Below are 17890 nucleotides of genomic sequence, written 5' to 3'. Positions count from 1 at the left end.
CCCCGCGCCGACCGACCGACCGGCCGAGCTCCAGCCCTCTCCCCCGAACCCGCTTCGTCCCGGCGGTGACAGCCCCGGGAGGCCTGCAGGCCGGTGCCGCCCGGGGCGCGCCCGCCCCGCCACCGTCAGGTGAGGCGGGGGCCGACAGGCCGGGCCCGGCCTCCTCCTCACGCCGCGTAGAGCCGGGCCCCACCGCCTCCCCGCTTCGGCCGCCCTCGCTGCGGGAGGGCGCTGGCCGGAGGGAGGTGTCCCGGGCCGATCCCCCCTCACGCCCCGCGGGCGGGACGCGAGTGAGGCGCAGCCCTGCCCGGCGGCGGATCCCGCGGGGGCGCCCCCTTCCGGGCCGGGGGGGGAGGGGAGCGCGGCCGCCTGGAAGTTGGGATAGAAGTTCGGGAAGGAGAAAAAAGTTCTGGTTGGCGGCACCGCTCCCTGGCAGCCGAGGCCGGGCGGGCGGGAGTTGGGAGAGGTGCGGACGGCTGCGCAAGGAGGGGCAGTGGGGCGGCCGGCGAGCCGAGGCGTGAGGCGACTGCGGTCCGTAGCGCGGCGGGGAGCCGGGGGCGGCCGGACAGCGCCCCTCGCGCCGGGCGCCCCTCGAGGAAGAGGCGGTGCGGGCGGGCGCTCACAGGAGAGCTGCGCGGCACAGGCTGCTTCGGTCGGATACGGTGCGGGCGGGCTCAGGAGGGGCGGAGCCGGCGGCGGAGAGTGATTCGGGCGGGCGTAACTCCGAACTTTTGTTTGGAGTGTTGTGTGAGTTAGTTTCCGCCGCCGGGACGAGGCGCCGGCCGGGCTGGGCCGGGCTCAGGGAAGCGCCACACGGTCAGAGTTGTTTTGCCAGTTGCTGCGGCCGGGTCGGTTTCCCTGCCGAGAAGTGAGAAGAACCGGCAACAGCAGGACGAGCTGCGGTCCGGGGAGCGGGGCATGCGGGGCTGGGAACCCGGGCTCTGAGCCGCAGAACCCCGCCAGGGAAGTGCCGGGGGGTCCCGACGGAGCCATGGATCCCGGGCAGCCTCAACCGCAGCAGCCGTCGCAGGCAGCGCAGCCCCCGGCCTCGCAGCAGCCGCAGCAGCCGCCCCCGGGCGCGGTGTCGGGGGCCCCGGCCGGCGCGGCGCAGCCCCCGGGCGCGGGGCCCCCTCCGGCGGGGCACCAGATCGTCCATGTGCGGGGCGACTCGGAGACCGACTTGGAGGCGCTCTTCAACGCCGTGATGAACCCCAAGGGCGCCAACGTGCCGCACACGCTGCCCATGCGGCTTCGGAAGCTGCCCGACTCCTTCTTCAAGCCGCCCGAGCCCAAGGCCCACTCCCGCCAGGTGAGGGGGAGGGGGCGGCGGGCCGCGCGGGCGGGAGCGGGGGGCGGCCCAGCCGGGCGCTCGCCCTCCCTCCCCGCCGCCGCCGCCGAGCTCCTCCCGGGGGAGGCGTGTGGGGGAGGGGGCCGGGGCGGGAATCCGCCCTCCGCGGGGCTGAGCGGGGCGGGGGGCGCCCGGCCGGGGCTGCCGGGGAGTTCGGTGCCTTTCTTCCTCCCTCGCCTTGTGGGGAGGCCGCCCGCCTCCTCCTCCCTTCCCCCCGTAGTTGTTCTCCCCCGGGGGCGGGGGCACCGGGAGGCCCCTCTTCTCCGGGAGCTGAGGGAGCCAGCGCCGCGGCGGGAGGCCGGCCGGCCCTTGTCCCCGGCGGGGCCTCGGGCTCCACATCCGCTCCTGGGCGAGACCCGCGGCCGCTTTCTCGGCTTGGCCGGGCAGGCAGCGGTGGTGGCGGGGGGAGCACTTAAAAGTTGCGTGAAAGCGTTTTTCTTGGGATACCGGGCGGAGTTCTCTTTAGGGTCTAATCCTCCTGGAGCTGCCCGTCTGCTGAGGGGGTAACGAGGTTGTGCCAAACTCCCCACCCCCCATCCCGTCCCGTCCCATCCCACAACATGGATGTGGCTCTTCCACCATTTCATCACCGCGCTGTTCCAGTGGGATCGGCGCCCCCCGCCCCCCCCTCGCATTTCAGAGTTAATTCCCGAGCGGCCCTTCACGTCCCACGGCGCGGAGGGGCCGCCGAGGTGCCGCCGCCCCGGGACCCGCGGGGTGCGGCTGTCCAGGGCCGGCCCGGGGCCTCCGGGAGCGCTCGGGCTCTCAGCAGAGTGACTTGTGTGCCAAGACCTAAGTGTTGGTGCGAATGCGACTGGAAGTTAATGTTTAGGCTGCTGTTACCAACTTTTTGGAAGGTGCCTGTGCCTACTCGAGTGTTTTATTAAGTAATGAACTTCGTTGCTAAGCTATAAAGTAGGTTTTATTATTGGCTATTGTCACTTTATCTGTGCAGTCAGTAGGAGTGAAACTTGCTCTGTGCACTGGTGCCTGGTACTCCTGTTGTTAAGGGTCTGTCAACATTTCCATTATTAAACGTCCGTTTTGAAGGATTTATAACTTGGCTTCAGAAGTTCACTCCAGGCTGAACCTTGGCAAGTACTCGCTCAGCCCGGGAGTTAATTCACTTTCCAAATACTCAAAAAATCAGTCTGGCCTTCACATTGCAAGACTGAAAAGAAAATAGAAAGGGGTGGGGCTGAGTTGCTTCTGTAGTTTTGCTCCTGACTTGCAGACCTTTAATGTCACACTGAAATCCAGCGAGAAATAAGGTTCTTACGGATAGTTTTTTTCTAAACTGTGCAAATCTTACCGCGGTTCCATTGTGCTCAAATGTGAACTGGTATACATCCAGCTAACATTTGGTGCTGTGTCTTGTTAAATACAGTAACTGCAGTTAAATAGTTACCGTGTTTGAAATGCACTTAACGTGTGTGAAATTCATACAACTTGTACCTTTAAGCTTAGCGTTATCTTGTTTGTGTATGTTACTCTTCATCTGTAATGCTTATTTAGTTGGATCACTGTTCCTTGTGCCAGTTGGTGGTTCCATAAACTTGAAATCCAGCCGAAGCCAGAGAATCGTTTGCTTTGATCTTGGACTTTTAAAATAAGACTGTTTTCATCTTCCTTTTTATATAGTTGTGCCATAAATATATTATTTTCCACAGAAAAGGTCTTTAGATTTATGTAATTCTTCCCAGTTCTCAAGAATCAATATCCCTCAAATTCAGTTGATTTGCAACTTGTGTATTTTACTTCAGTGTAAATGTAAGGTACTTTGTTTTCCATTTAATATATGAAACTTTGCAAGTGCTCCCACACAGATGTAGTGAAACAAAACTGTCAGTCTCCATAGAAGTATATAAGTGAGGCCTCACGTATGGTGCAATACTCTTTGTAGAGAGGTGTGGCAAGGGCTGCTACGTGCCTCTTATTATAGGTGTCCATGTTTTTCTGGTGTACCTACTGAATCAATTAATCGGTAAATATATTTTTAAAAGTCAGTCTGGTTTTCAGAGGTGCCTTTTCTGTTTCATGGTGGACACGTATTTACTATTGGCAAGGAAGTTCTGTGTACTTAAGACTGGTAACTCTGATGAATGGTTTTGTGAGTCATTTCTGATTGACTGGTTCAACAGTTTGCTGAAGCTTTGCTTTAGATAAAGCATGGGCAGACTCTTTATAAGCTCCCAGTACTCTTAAGTGTGGTTTGTGTGCAGGTTAGGAAATTGAGTGTTCAATCTTGTTGTAAAGATTTTTTGGTTTTGATTTTTGGTTTGTTTTATGGTTGAGTTCAGGAGGCTTCCTCCCCTGGAGCTCGTTGCTGTTGGTTGGCATTGCTTTGTTGCTTTTCTCCTTGTGTAATCATTTGTCATTCTGCAGAGGGTGTATGTGTGGGTATCCTTACATCCCCAGACCCCCATTTCAAAAGAAAAGTGAGAAATTAACTCCAGCAGAAAATGGTGGGATGCTAATGGACGGATGCAGTCCAGTAGTGACCTGTGCAATATGCTGTATGAGGTCTGCTGACTGCAGGCACGTGTTTTTTTTTTTTTCCTAACCCTGCACCAAGGAGTAAAAGAACTTTAGTTTTCAAAATAAAACTAAAGGCACTTAGCACATACTTACAGTTTATATTTCTTGACTTATATGAGGGGTGTTGTGGTGCTATTTAACTGACCTACTTGGTGGCTCACTTGCACGGCAATAACTGGAAAATAAGCAGAACTTCACAATGACTAACTTATGAATTTCTTCTGAAAGATTTATTTAAAGTGAAATGTCTTCTGACAGGTGCATTTCTGCTGAAATAAAAGAATCTTAATGGGAATAATTTCACTCCTGGCAGGCCAGCACTGATGCAGGGACAGCAGGAGCCCTGACCCCTCAGCATGTTCGAGCTCATTCCTCTCCAGCGTCACTGCAGCTGGGAGCTGTTTCTCCAGGGACACTTACACCCTCTGGAGTAGTGACAGGACCTGGAGCTCCATCTTCTCAGCATCTCCGCCAGTCTTCATTTGAGATCCCTGATGATGTGCCTTTGCCACCAGGTTGGGAGATGGCTAAGACACCATCTGGACAGAGATACTTTCTTAAGTAAGTAAAAGTTGTTTTCAGTTTGTTTTGTCTCTGTGTTGTTGTTGGATTTTTAACAGTCTTTGAGTTTTAGTAAGGTTTGTTGTGTTTAAAATACCTGTTTTTAAAATTATGCTTCTGTTTTTAAGTAGGAGTTCCTGCTACCTCAGTATTTCTCCCTTATCAACTCTCTGCTGTTTCTGAAAACTGTATGGTACTCTGTTAGTATTTATCCTATTTTAATCTTAGTTGAAGAATGATATCCATTAAATTGTATGCTAAAAATCAGTGAAATGCACATAGTGATTTTCAAACAATATGACTTTTAGATCTACTGAATCTTGCCAGAGTTCTCATGCAGGTCAAAATACATTTTACCTTGTTTTTATGATACAGATGTAAAAGAGTAACTTTAGGAACTATTGTAGTGAGACTATATCAGGACTTCTTATTTTTTGAAAAAGTATAATGGTGTAAGTATGCAGTCAGAGCATTTTTGCCTACTCTCTACTCATGAGGGAAATTAATATATGTGTTTGATTGCAGTATTTGGGTCTGTACCTCTTAACTCATCTACATTCCCTGCAGTGAAAGGGAAATTGCAGAACTTCTAACATTGTTTCTTGTTCCTACAGCTGTAGCTTTTTCACACAGTGGAATTAGTATCACCTTTTCTGTAACTGAAGAGAGGTTAAACATGCCAGCCATCTGACACCTAATCCATCAGGGAGCATTTTCCTTTATGCTGTGTAGTTTTCTAAAACAGCAGGAGCTTGTCATTCTTTCAGAAAGTGTGACCACCAAGGCACATAACTGGCCCTCAAATGTTTTGACTATATTTTGAGCATTTTATTTAACTGCAAGTCTCTAAATAACCCATTGTATGTCATTTTCGGGGCCAGGAGAAGGGAGAGGCAACGCGGTATGTTATTTATGTAGAACTTGTTTCAGCCAAGTAAAACTTCTTTATCCCTACTTTTCTTGCTAAAACATTGTCATTAATTTGTGCATTTGATTGAAATAATAGAGTTTGTAGCTTCAAAAATCAATTTACATAGTCTGCAAGGAAAATGGAACTTGCAGAATGTCTTAAAACTGTTTCTTGTTTCTGTAGCAATGGTGTTTCCATACAGTGAAATTAGCATCATGGGTTTTTTGACCAAAAAGAGGTTACAGCAGTTGTGTGACGTTATCTGAGCCAGAAGGTTACTTTTTGAAAACAATAAGTCTATATTAGGAATGCAAAAATGAGCATTAGCTATAGATCTTGGAGATGTGAGGTTTTCTTTGGTGAAGTTTAACAAATCAGCATATTCTAGAATGTGAACTCTTCAGGGGGCACCTATAAAATATTTTTGGAACAGTGGAAGTTTATGCTACAGTTGCTCATTGGACCTTGAAGAGAGCACAGACTGAGTTTTGAAATGAAAAGCAAACTTTGTTTTGACTGTGCTAGTGAGAGCTCTTAAAGAGCAGCATACGAAGCTTGAAAAATAGATATTTGATTTTTAAGTTTTATAACAAGTGTTTTCGATAATGCTGTCAATTTTTCAGTAAATAGAACAGTTTAAGAGATGCAAAATATCTTCACGCTCTTATAATTGATTTTTTTAGAATGATGCTCATTTGGGTGAAATGGGAGTGAAAGATTTGTTCTTGGAAAGCTTTTCTGCAGTTTCATTATTACCACAAAATATCTTTTCCTTTTTATTTCTGCAAGTTTTTTTGTCCTTTCTTGGTGTCCTGGTATCCATTTCAAAGGGTCAGGTTTCAGCAAGAACAATAAAGAGCCTGAGACTGGAAAGTACACACAAGTCTGGCAAACTCATCTGCATGAGCAAGATCGTTTGTTCTCAAGCAGACATCCAAAGTAAATGATTGAAAGAGCTGCTAGCTGTGAAGGATGTGTCTTGAAGGGGAAAGGAGTGGAAACAAACCAGGTTGTTAGGAAGAAAAATAAAGGCTGTACTTTTTGAACCTCTCCCTGCTGGGTCACATGCTGACCTTGGGAGATTTTAAACAGCTTAATGGGCTGTTTTCTTTTGGCTTTCCTTGGGTGGTGCTGTGGTATGGGAGAGTCTAATGAGGACAGTTCTGAAGGCTCCGTTCACACTTGAAGAACATTTCTTGTTCCTAAAATGTTTAGTACTGTCTGCGCCAACTTCGTTTGAGTTTATGAAGATTTCTGAAAAACATTTTAAGTACTGTCAAAATGCTGCTTTTGTATGTTTAAGAAATCCAAAGAAATGTAAGTGTTATTTTTGAGTAGCAGGTTTGTATTTGAGAAGTTTTTTTAGTGTTGAGTGAGAAGTTTTCTCTCTTAGCTACATGCCTGTTAAAACTCACATTTTGTCTAGTTATACCTTAAATATTTGCTTGAGGTGTGAGTCCTAAGATTTCTGATACTAAATACATTTAACATGGTTCCTTCTAGCATATGCAGATTTTAGTGTCTCTTCCAAGTATTCCACTTTTTTGCTGGATTGGCTGCATCACTCTTTGTTTCCATTTGCTCTGTTCTGTAGTGAATCCATGAAGAGCCTGGTATTCAGGCTCTAGAAAGATCTTTGCAGAATAGGTAACAGTATTAGATTTTTTTCCAGATGTCAGTAAGCCTTATGGTTATAGTTATCATAATATACTGCAGTGCAAATGGAATAATATAAAATTAAGTACCATATTTAATACAGCCTGGAATATAGTCACTTCCACTAATGAATGGATCAAGCACTGCAAGCATAGTAGTTTGCGCAGAGAAATAAAAATAGTGTGTAAGGGAGAGAAAATACTTGCCTATCTATATATATAGATACATGCACACAGTTATTTGGCCAGGTATTTTATATACACACCACACATGTATCCGTACATATTAAAAGAGGGTGAGAGTGGTAGCATAGGGTCTGAAGCAGAGCTGCTCTTGTAAATCAGTCTGTCATCTAGATAGATAGACCCCTTTATGTATGAATGCCCAACATAGGATTTTCCAGATATCCACTCATTAGTGTTCATCTCGCTGTTACGAGGAGGGCTCCTGAGTATAGTCCTCCATTAGTGAAAATGCAGATGATTTGGGCCAGTGAGTTAAGACACACTCACTATACAGCTGGTAAAACTAATTTTTACTGAAACTGCTTCCTAAATAGAACTCATAAGTTCAGACTTGTCTGCTTAGTAAGTGGTCAGGCCTGAGTCATCGCAGCGTTTCTGTGCGGTGTGCTGGAGCTCGTTCTTCAGCGTGCAGTAAGAAAGGCTCGCTTGGTTTGTGTGGCGATGTCAACGGCATCACTTTGTAACCGCTTCCTGCTGGCCAGCTGCTGGTTGACATTTCGGTGAACTATGGGGAAAGACGGGGGATCGCTGTTGAGGCAAAAGATGATGTGCCATGGGAGAGCAGACAGCAACGTGCAGAAAGTTTAGCTCAGTTTTAGCATTACTCTTGTATCATTTTAACTCAGTGTTACGCTTTTAGTTCTTACAAAGCTTGTGTAATACCTCTTCTCATTTCATAATGTGAAGAGAAGTTAACTGATCGTCCAGCAAACAAGTCTTGTAATTATTTTTCCTACAGGAAGTAGTTCTTGCAAGCGGTTTATCAACAACTTCCTATTTTTTTTCTGCGAAGTGTTGAATGACTTCCTGAAGGAGGCCAAGGTGGTTTTCATTAGTATCTGTGGGTGTGCTTGAGGTGTTTACCCATCTGGCAGAAAGCTTAAAAATAGATTGCTGTTACACATTTCTTATGTGCTCTATACAGAGGTATGGCTGTGGATATTGTGAAACCGAATTGTTTTAAGATAACAGGGAAGTTTGTTGCTATGCACCTTTTTTTTCCTCATGTCACACATGAAAAATATCCAGCAATGCTGTTAAATTTCTCTCATATCTCATTTTACCCTTGTCTGGAACTGCCCACTACACCAGTTTCATCTCTTCTTTTCCCCAGCCCGCTAAAGTAGTTGTAGTCTTCTGGGGCAGAAGATGTTTATTGGAAAAAACTACTGCCACAGTCACATATTTTATTGATTACCTTAATTTACTCAGGAAATGCATATTCAGAATCTTCAGTTAATGTGAGTTCATGTGTTTAAGGGCCGTATTGTTGGAAACCCCAACTACAACCGCTGCTTTTTGTGGGTTTGTCCACTTTTTTATTTTCCATGCTTTTTATACTAAAAAGCAGTTGAAGATTTTTCTGTTTGCTAAATTATATTTGCAGTGCATCAAACTAATTTCATTTTTATATTGATTTCTGACTGATTATGAAAATATTAATAAGATCGATGATGTACAAAGTATGACATGAAATCTGTGTAGGGGTAAATGGGCACTGTTAGTTTCAGAATGTAACTGGAGGAAAGAAATATTAGTTAAAATATTTCTAAAGTAAAATATACTGTGGTATGTTTTTGGCAACTTAAGTTTGGGTTGGTTTTCTCTTTTGGTCTTGGAAGACATGGTACTATGAAGTGTATATCTCTCCTTCTACCTTTTACTTGAAGAGTCCTGTGAGAGAACAATGATAGAAATGATTTTGAATTTGCAGTTGTACTGAAGATTCCTGTATCTTTGAAAGGGTGGAGGAAGAACAAGGGCAAACCTGCCCTAGTTGTGTTAGCACTGAGACAGAGCTCGGAGGAGGATGAAAGTTCATCTTCAGCCCTTGTAATATAGAGAACTTGCAGGCAGCTTGGTGGGTGGGCACCAGTGAGAGCAATGGCACACAGCACTTTTCTAATGTTTAGTTTTGTTTTGCTTAAGAAAAATTGCAAATGATGATATTCATGCATTTGGTACCCCACCATACAAGGTAATTTTATAAGACTATTCCAAAACCAGTTTAGTAGATGTGATTTCAGGTTAACCAGATATGTACCCTGAGGTTTTCACTCATATATTTTCCTTTTATTTGTAAGCGTATTGGCATTTACTGTCTTCAGAAGAATATAGAACTGGGGAAAAATATAGGATCTCGACAGTTAGATGTAAGTTAAAAATTATCTCTTGAGGATTTTTTTGAAGTTGGCTGTTGATGTGTACCTTTCTTCCTCCCGCAGGTTTTGCCTTTCAGTGTATCTCCCATAAAACTAATCTTTGTGCTTATAGTATATGATCTGGTGCCTATTGAAATATTTCCATACACTCTAAGAAGTATGGGAATAAACATCTACTGAGATCTTGTAATACTGTAGGGGAGCCTGTGCCAATTGTAGAGAATATAATGTGAATATAATTATTACAAATCTATAATAGGATCTGAGTATACATGCAGTAGACAGAGAAAGCAATGGCATACTCGAAAAAATAAGGTCATATTAACACAGTGTTCATTAAGGAGGAAAAATATGGTTGTTTCAAGTAGCAAATGTATAAAACTAAACCTTTCAAATTCCCTTATGGAATTGGTAAATTTACTTCTGGTCTAGCTGTTAAGAACACTGGTGTTGTTTTAGTTTGCTTTAAATGCCTGATACTGTTTCATAGCAATGCTTTCCTGTCTCCTGAATCAAATTTGAGATCAGTGTTATCATACTGCACTCAGAAAACTGCATTATGTTAAAAGTTGTAGTTATGACAGAGATCTTTATTAACTCATCTTTTATAATGAGAAATCTTAGTCTCTTTCATCAGTAATGAGAAGAGCCTTCTGATACAGGTTTAATCAGAATTTAATGTTTAAAAAAGGTGTCCTGCTTGTTAAACATTTGTCAGGTTTTATTTGGTTAAAAGTAGTAGAGTCACTCTGTGGGAGCCTTTACACCACTATGGAACCACTTCTGTTTTCTCAGGTCTTGACCTCTTCTAAAGATAAACAAGAAATTGAGATAAATCAAGATGAGTGTCTTCTGGACTCTCTTATCCTTTTGCCTGTCTACTTCTGTATGTTGAAGATGGCAAAGAATTACAGTTGAGAATTTTTGTAGTAGTCATCTGGTTTGTAGCATAGGGTAATCTGTAACCCATCAGTCACATAATGGAAATTCCCACTTGATAGAAAACAGTAAAATAATATGAGGATGTTAATTTGAAAGTTCCCATGAAAGTGACAGGCGCTATCCCACTGCTTTTTGCAAAAAATATTTCTAATGGGTAAATGCAATTGAGCTGATCAGTGGCATATGTCGGTAAAATCATACCTACTTTTACTAGATTTCTCTCTTACTCTCTTATCTTTCCACTTCTGTAAATGAAAAAAATCAGTAGCTTTAAAATTCCAAATATAAAATCTGCATTTGTAGTTTGCCCCTTTTCCCTCTGCAATTTTGGCACAACAGCTGCAAATTTTTAAAAGCTGACACAGAGCAAGCAAAATGGATTTTTCACTGAGTTTATCCATTTTTAAAGTAGACTTTCAGAGAAAGTAACTAGTTAGCACTGGGAATGCTGAAATATTTAATTGCAGGACCTGAGCTGGCCCACATGTAAAATTAAAGCAGAAGTCCTAGTTTATTTGGTCCCAAAGAAACGTTTTAACATATCAGACATACGCGGTTACTGGATGACGCCCAGGAGAGCAAGATGTGTTACTTGGGTTGAGAAACAAGACGAACTGTTAAAACTAGTCTGATATTAACTACAAGCAATTTCTATCAGGCTCTAGATTAAGACTAGACACCTCCCCCCACAGCCACGAAAGAAAAAAATAAAAATATAGTTAAACAGCTATAGAGAGTTGTCAGCCAAAACTAGAGATGTTTCTCTTCTTTTTATATGTGGCCAGACCACTGCGTGTGTTTATCTTCGTGGCTGGGAACAAATTCAGATGATGTAATTTGATTTAGTTTAAACTTTTGAAACTGATAGCTACTCAGCTCTCCTATTCATTTTGTGTCTTTGTATTTTTATTAATTTCAATGTATTTGCATTTATTTTTTGTACAGTCCAAACATATATACATGGTAAAACTCAGTAATGGTGGAACTCACAGTCTTTCACTATTTCTATAAACATTATCTGCTCTTTTAAGGTGTGGGTTTTTTTTTTCTTTTTTCTTCTCTCCACCCCCCAACAAGCTGTGCATGATTACGTAAACCATAATATTGAAATTATTCCATTTTTCTTGTAAATTCCAAAGAAAATGTTACTTGGTTGAGTGCAGGAGATTTCCAGATGTCTGTGAGTGTCAGTCCCCCAGCTGGTGGCCCTTGGACATGGCCAGGATACCCTGTAGTTGACCCAAGATAAAGACAGAATTTTCTAGGGGGGGAAATTTGACAGCCTGAGGGTTTGAATAATGTGAAACAAAATTCTTGGGAGGAGGCTGTGTATTGGAATGTAACAGATAGATGCCATGTAATTGCAGGACTTAGGAACAGCTCGCTAAACCTCATTTTGATGTAAGGCTCTATTGAGGAATTTACCAGGTAAACTGTATTTGTTAAACATTTAAGTAGGGATGTAGAGCGTGGGGAAACTTGTCTTTATTATGAAAATGGTACTTAATAGCTATTTTTTGGTAAATAAAATTGGAGTTTTGCTTGGAGGGCAAAAATTTTTGAAAGGTGTGACTAGGCTGTGTTGCTGTTTCATGGCCTTCTGACGTACTTCTGGAGTCTGTTTTCTGGGATTCACTGTGTTGGTGTTTTATTTGGCTTTAACTAAGTTACTTCAGGCTGTGCTTCAGACAAGTATTGCTAGGTTTTCTAAATTGCTGGTTAAGTCAAGATAATAATGTAAAGCTGCCTTGTAAAGTAAGACTTTTACCAGTATATTACCTGTCAGTCATGCCAGTTGCTACAGAGACAAAGCTGTCTTGAAAACAGTCTTGGACTTTGCTTTAATTTCACTAATGAGATTTTGCTGTGTCATACTGAAAGACCAGATGCTTTTCTTGAGTCTCTGGCATGCTGTTTGGTAACTTAGACCAGTGTTAGTGGTTTAGTTATTGATTATTACATTGAGGCTGTGAAGCCATTTTTTCTGCTGAACTTTTTTATAGGAGAGTCAAGTAAAGGTCATTTACTGTTTATCTCCAGTGGATTCTGATTTATGGAGAGCTTTGCTGGAAGTCTGTCTGCACTACACAAATTTATTTAAATAAATTTAAATTTAAATGCTAAGTAAACTTTTCACATTTTCTGGTTATGGTGTAAAATTAGACATTGATGATGTAATAAAACATTATCTGAAAGCAAACAAGTATAGGTTGTATAGGCAAAATGGAATTATTTGGGTAAAGGAAAGAAGTGTAACTCAGTTATATTTTCTTGTAGGTTCTCACTTTTCAAATTTACGTTTTGATTTGCTGTTCCTATCTGAAAAGCTTGGTTGGCAGGTCTTCTGCAATTACTTTAATTCCAATATTTATATAGTCTCTTCAGAATGGTGCAAAATGGAATAAAAGAGAAATTTCTTTTGGTATTTACTGTGGTGATGATACAGTTAATATAGTTGGTAGACCTAAATATCCAATGCACGCATTCTGTAGGGATTCACAAAACCTTTGTCAGATTAACCAGTTTTGCACAAGTTAAGGATATGAAATGAGATGTACTTAAAAAGATGTAATCTGGAGTATAAAAGGTTGTTAGAAGGTGAAAGGACTTGGATGTTCTATGTTAAACTGTGTAGGCCATTTTTGTATACATATGAAAAAACATGTTCGTAGAAAAAAAGTAATACTCTGCTTTAATTGGAGTTTAGGTGTCTATTGACTTCTGTACTGGTCTTTAGGTCAGGATGAATTATACTAATTTAACAATAATAAGTTTTAAATACTTGCTTTAGCTGAAACCAGCTGTTTTCACAGAAGAATTGCCTATGTTCTAGTTCTTGTATGGATAGATTTTTGAGAGCTTTTTGTTGTGCTGCTGTTGACATAATTATAGGTATGTTAGCATCAGCAAAGAGCTGTGTTTCATTTTCCTACTTTCTCTCCCTAAACACACGCACACTTCATTTCCATCTGTGTATGTCACTTAAACTCTTCTAGCCAGTGAGTTTAACATTGGACTGAAGTAAGTATTCCCTTTCATAACTGGTCTTTCAGGTTTTCACCTTTTACAGGAATCTTATTCTGAAACTATTCTAAAGCAGGCCCAAGATATCGGGACCAAATAATTACCAAGTAATTTGAACCAAAAAAGCAAGATAAGAACTTTCAGATTCGTAGTATTAGGAGAAATGTTATAATCTGAATGCTTGTGGGCTTTTGGTTTGGGTTGGTGTGTGGTGGGATTTTTTCCGTGTGGTTGTTTTTGTGTGTGTGGGGCTTTTCTGTTGTTGCTGTTGTTTGTTGTTGGTTTTTTTACCATAATGACTAATAACTGGAAAAAATCTATTGCATATTTCACAATATCCTAATAATTTAGTCACTGTCTAGGCAGAAGGAAGAGAAAATGTGAAACAGACCTTAGCATAAACAGTAAGTTAAGAAATAACATTTTAGCATCCCTGTTAACAAGGTCAAAGGAAGTCTTAATTATATTATTTAAAAAAATAGTTTGCAATTCAAATTTATGCCCGTTTTTTATTACAGTTAGATGGGTCTTGATGTGATCAGCTTTGTATTCTAGAGATTTCTTGAGGAACTTGGACAGTTCATTGTTTTCTTAATGAATTAAATGTCAGTTGTACATGGTAATGTCTCCAGGAAAAATGACTCTTAATTCAGTTTCGTAATTGTGGTACCCATTGTCCAACTTCTGGTTTTAAGGTTGCGCTGTAATAGGGAGGGGGGAAGCAGAAGGGGACTTTTTTTTTTTTTTCCTTTCATTTGTGTGACTTTTGCTCAGGGCTACAGTTTGAATCCTGTTTACGCTGTGGTGGAGAGCAGCTTGGAGATTGCATGTGAACTTTGTCTCCTCCACTTCGAAGTCCTGTTGGAGTAGGAGTGTAGACCCTGGTCTGTGCCAAGCTTTGCCCTTTTAAAATGACCTCAAACGCTTGCTCTGCAAAACCGAAGGGGGAGGATTTTAAGTGCTTTCTTAAGCCAAGGTAGCAGCTAACTGACCAAATAGTTGAGGGAGTTGCAATGAAGTGAAAATTGCTGACTTTTGTAGTGCATAAGTTTTACATAAATACATTTATGGGAAGAAGTCTTTTACCCTCACAATAAGCCATTGAACTCTTGTTTTGTACATGCAGAACAAGTTCATTTGTATGGAATTTATTTGAAATACAGGAGATTCTGGTGTCGATGGTTCTTTCTTTGCCAGGATCTGCACATAATTTGCCTATAGCTTTATAAAATTCTTGATATGAAAGATAGAAGCAAACTTGCAATTTTGCTAATGCAGGATGGTTTTACTTAACTAGCTGAAATAGCTAGCTTCTATCCAGTTTCTACAGATAAATATATTTGATCATTATTGCCCTTACCTGCAGTTGTGATACGAAGTTATGAGAGTTTAGAATACTAACCAGTCAGTTACACACCCACTGTTCATTAAAATATTCCAGCCCCACCTACCATCTCTAGGTAGATATGCATGTTCAGGTAGCCAAACTGCAAAATACACCTTCTGTAGAAGAAGGTGCACGTGTTCTTTTATTGTATAGGATGCTGTTCTGCTCTTCCAGCTGAAAATCTTTTGTCTGTTTTGCAAGCTGCAGAAAAATAAATAGGGTGCAAATTCTTGCATGCAATTACTTTATCAAACCGAGTCCAAGAAGAAGTTATATTAAACAAAGATATACAGGCTTCAGTGCAGTAGCATCTGGTGCAGTTGCATTTTGATTCGTGAAACAGTACTTTCATTTGCACTTCATTAAGATGAATAGCTTTTCATTTTGGTTAATATAGCACTTGCATACCATTCAAGGCAGCATTTCTACTAAAGAAAAAACATGTATTGGTCAAAGCTATTAGACTGTTTAGCTCATGCTCCTGCCCAGTGTTTTAGATCAGCTGAGAATTTCCCAGCTATTACCCCTCCAGTGGATCCTGCAGAGCCAGTATTGGGTTTTGGTGGACATAACGAGGCTGAACTGCAGAATCAGATGATGATGATGATGTGTTGTTTCATGTAAGTATCTTTTTGTGTAGTAGCTAAGGTATTCTTATAAGCGGAAGGAAAAAATCCAGAAGATGATGTGTGGTTGAAGTGGAGACACAAATTAAGAATACTGGCAGTAGGGAGGCAGTAGAAGTAGCTGTACTGTTTTCCTGGAGTCTTCATCTGCTGTTCTTGATAAGATGTTCAGTTTTAAAACCTGGCAACTGCTGGGCCCTGCCAACTTTGCTCTGGCAAGAGAGCTTGTTAGCAGCGTCTCTTTAAACTCTCTGCATTGATTCAAACCAAGTGCCTGTCTGCATCAGAATGTTGTTGCCAGCAGTGGCCATGAGCAGATTTCTTGGAAGGACTAAGAACAGGGCACCATGTGTGATACTCTCTCTGAGAACTTTCCCAGCTTCCAAATGTCCTCCAAGACTTGTGCTGCCTCCCCTTGAGGCCACAGAAACTTTGAGGCTTTTAGCGTCCACTGTGTGCTTTGACAAGGAGTCTCGCTGGCTGGCGGTCCACTGCATGAAGAAACGCCTTGTTCTGTTTTAAGCTTGGCTGCCATCAGCTGCATTCAAGGGGTGACCAGTTCTTATTTTGGAAGTGAAAATGAACAGTTGATGCATATTTGTTTTGTTTGAGATTAATACCATTTCCTCTGGAAATTATCTCTTTTGAAACTTGAAGACTCTTACCTAACCTGCTGGGTGTTCCTGCGTTAGAAGCTTTTTTCAGTGATCTCTTCAGCCCTTCTGTAAGCCTTTTCCAATTTTTGTTATTTTTCAGATGAAAGGTTTGAATGTTTTACAACATCCACCATACCAAAACTTTCATATAAGAAAAAAAACCACAGTGTGTTCCTTCTGCTGCTTGTCCTTTCATGCACTTTTTTTTTTTTTTCAGTTAGTGGTTGACCAAGGGCAAATTTGTGTTGCTGAGATAAACTTTGTGATGCCACTGCTTTTTCTCTTTTTCTTTCATAGATTGCACTGTGTAGGCCCCCTGTGGAAGCTGACCAAAGGCCTACCTGTGTTGTAAAAGCTGGTGATTTCTACCTCCTGTTCAATTGTTCTTTAAATTTCTTTCTGGTAATTGTTTGTTCATGTTATATCAGGACATATCCTATAGCTGCTTTTTCTTTGTTTAAAGAAAACAACACTTGCACTTCCTAATAAGGACTTGCAGTCATCCGTTTCTGGAACTTAATGCCTGCAATGTTTGCTGTGTCTCCAGAAATGGAGTCTTTTGTATGAATTTTGGGATGCAAATACTTCTGTTGGTGCATTCACTTTGAAAGAGAAAGGTTGTCTGCACTTGCCTTCGCCCTTATGTCTGGGAGCTGCTCCAACAAAATGGAAGTATTCTGGTGTGATAAAATGATGCTTATGTCCATTATTAAAAAAAAGTCGAAGTGACATTCATTTTTAGAATAAAATATCTTGTGGCTGACACTACACGTGTGCGTAGGTTTTTAATTGAATGGATATGTCATTAGAGAAGTAATGCCAGGGTATTTGGAAGATTGGTTATGTTTCTTCATATACTCAATTCCAACAGTGCTGAAAGAATGTTGATCTCAGCATTGTTTTGGAACTCTTATTTCATATTCTTCTTCTAAATTTAGTTACAAAATAGCTTCTGTCAATACCATGCCTGCCTTCCTAGTATCTCCATACCAGGTGCTTACACCGTATTTTTCTGTCGTGCAGTATGTCTAACTATCACGACAGTTCAGTAACCAAAAGAAAAGTATTTAACTCTCTAAATTTGTGAGGTTTTTAAGATTTTTCAACCAGATGTAACTGATTTAGTGATAATGAATATATTGTTTCAAATGTGTTAATCAGTAAATAATTGGATAATAAGGGACAGTTGTCCAAGTCTAAAAAAAACTTGAGTGATTCAGATGGCAGCTTTCTTTGCCCAGCAGTTAAGGCTGATTAATTCTCTGTAGGAGCTTGAGGATTGTTAGGATTTTAAGTTGACTGGAATATTCAAAAAGCCGTGAATTTGCCAGGTGATCTAGACATGTTTGTGTTTTGTTGTTGGTTGGTTGTTTCTTGGTTGTTGTGTTTGTTTGTTTGTTTTCAAATTTTGCAAACACAGCGTTAGAGTCTTAATTATTATCTAGCCAACAACTGTGGATTAGCCCCAGATGCAACTGTGTACCATGGGGCCGCTTGCTCCCTCATCCCGCCCCCTCAGTGGGCTGGTGAGGAGAGTCAGAACAAAAAGGTAAAACTTGTGGGTTGGGTTAAAAACAGTTCAACAGAAAAGCAAAGGAAGAGATAAGCAATAACAGTAATAACAATAAAAGAATATACAAAGCTAGGGATACACAATGCAATTGCTCACCACCCGGAAAAACAATGCCCAGCCTGCTCTTGAGCAGCAGTACCTTCCCCCAACCAGCTCCACCAGTTCACATGCTGAGCATGATGTCATATGGTGTGGAATATCCCTTTGGCTAGTTTGGGTCAGCTGTCCTGGCTGTGTCCCCTCCCAGCTTCCTGTGAAAATC

General features: G+C 42.0%; 1 protein-coding gene across 8 annotated transcripts in view; it reads left to right on the top strand.

The window, feature by feature from the left end:
- Window positions 1-437: 437 nt before the first annotated feature.
- YAP1 (Yes1 associated transcriptional regulator) overlaps window positions 438-17890 on the top strand; it is a 91785-nt gene continuing 74332 nt past the window's right edge. For 3 of the 8 annotated variants that reach the window (XM_082047350.1, XM_082047344.1, XM_082047343.1), the window contains exons 1-2: window positions 440-1309; window positions 4200-4447. In XM_082047350.1, the coding sequence (XP_081903476.1) occupies window positions 992-1309; window positions 4200-4447 (566 nt within the window). In that variant the 5' untranslated portion in view covers window positions 440-991. Of the gene's footprint in view, window positions 1310-4199; window positions 4448-17890 lie in introns of all 8 variants that reach the window. The other 5 variants (XM_082047348.1, XM_082047347.1, XM_082047349.1 and 2 more) reach the window with 4 other exon arrangements.

The sequence above is a fragment of the Streptopelia decaocto genome (genome assembly GCF_964273445.1).
Source record: "Streptopelia decaocto genome assembly, chromosome: 1".
NCBI lineage: Eukaryota > Metazoa > Chordata > Aves > Columbiformes > Columbidae > Streptopelia > Streptopelia decaocto.
This window is presented reverse-complemented; position numbering and strand designations above follow the sequence as displayed.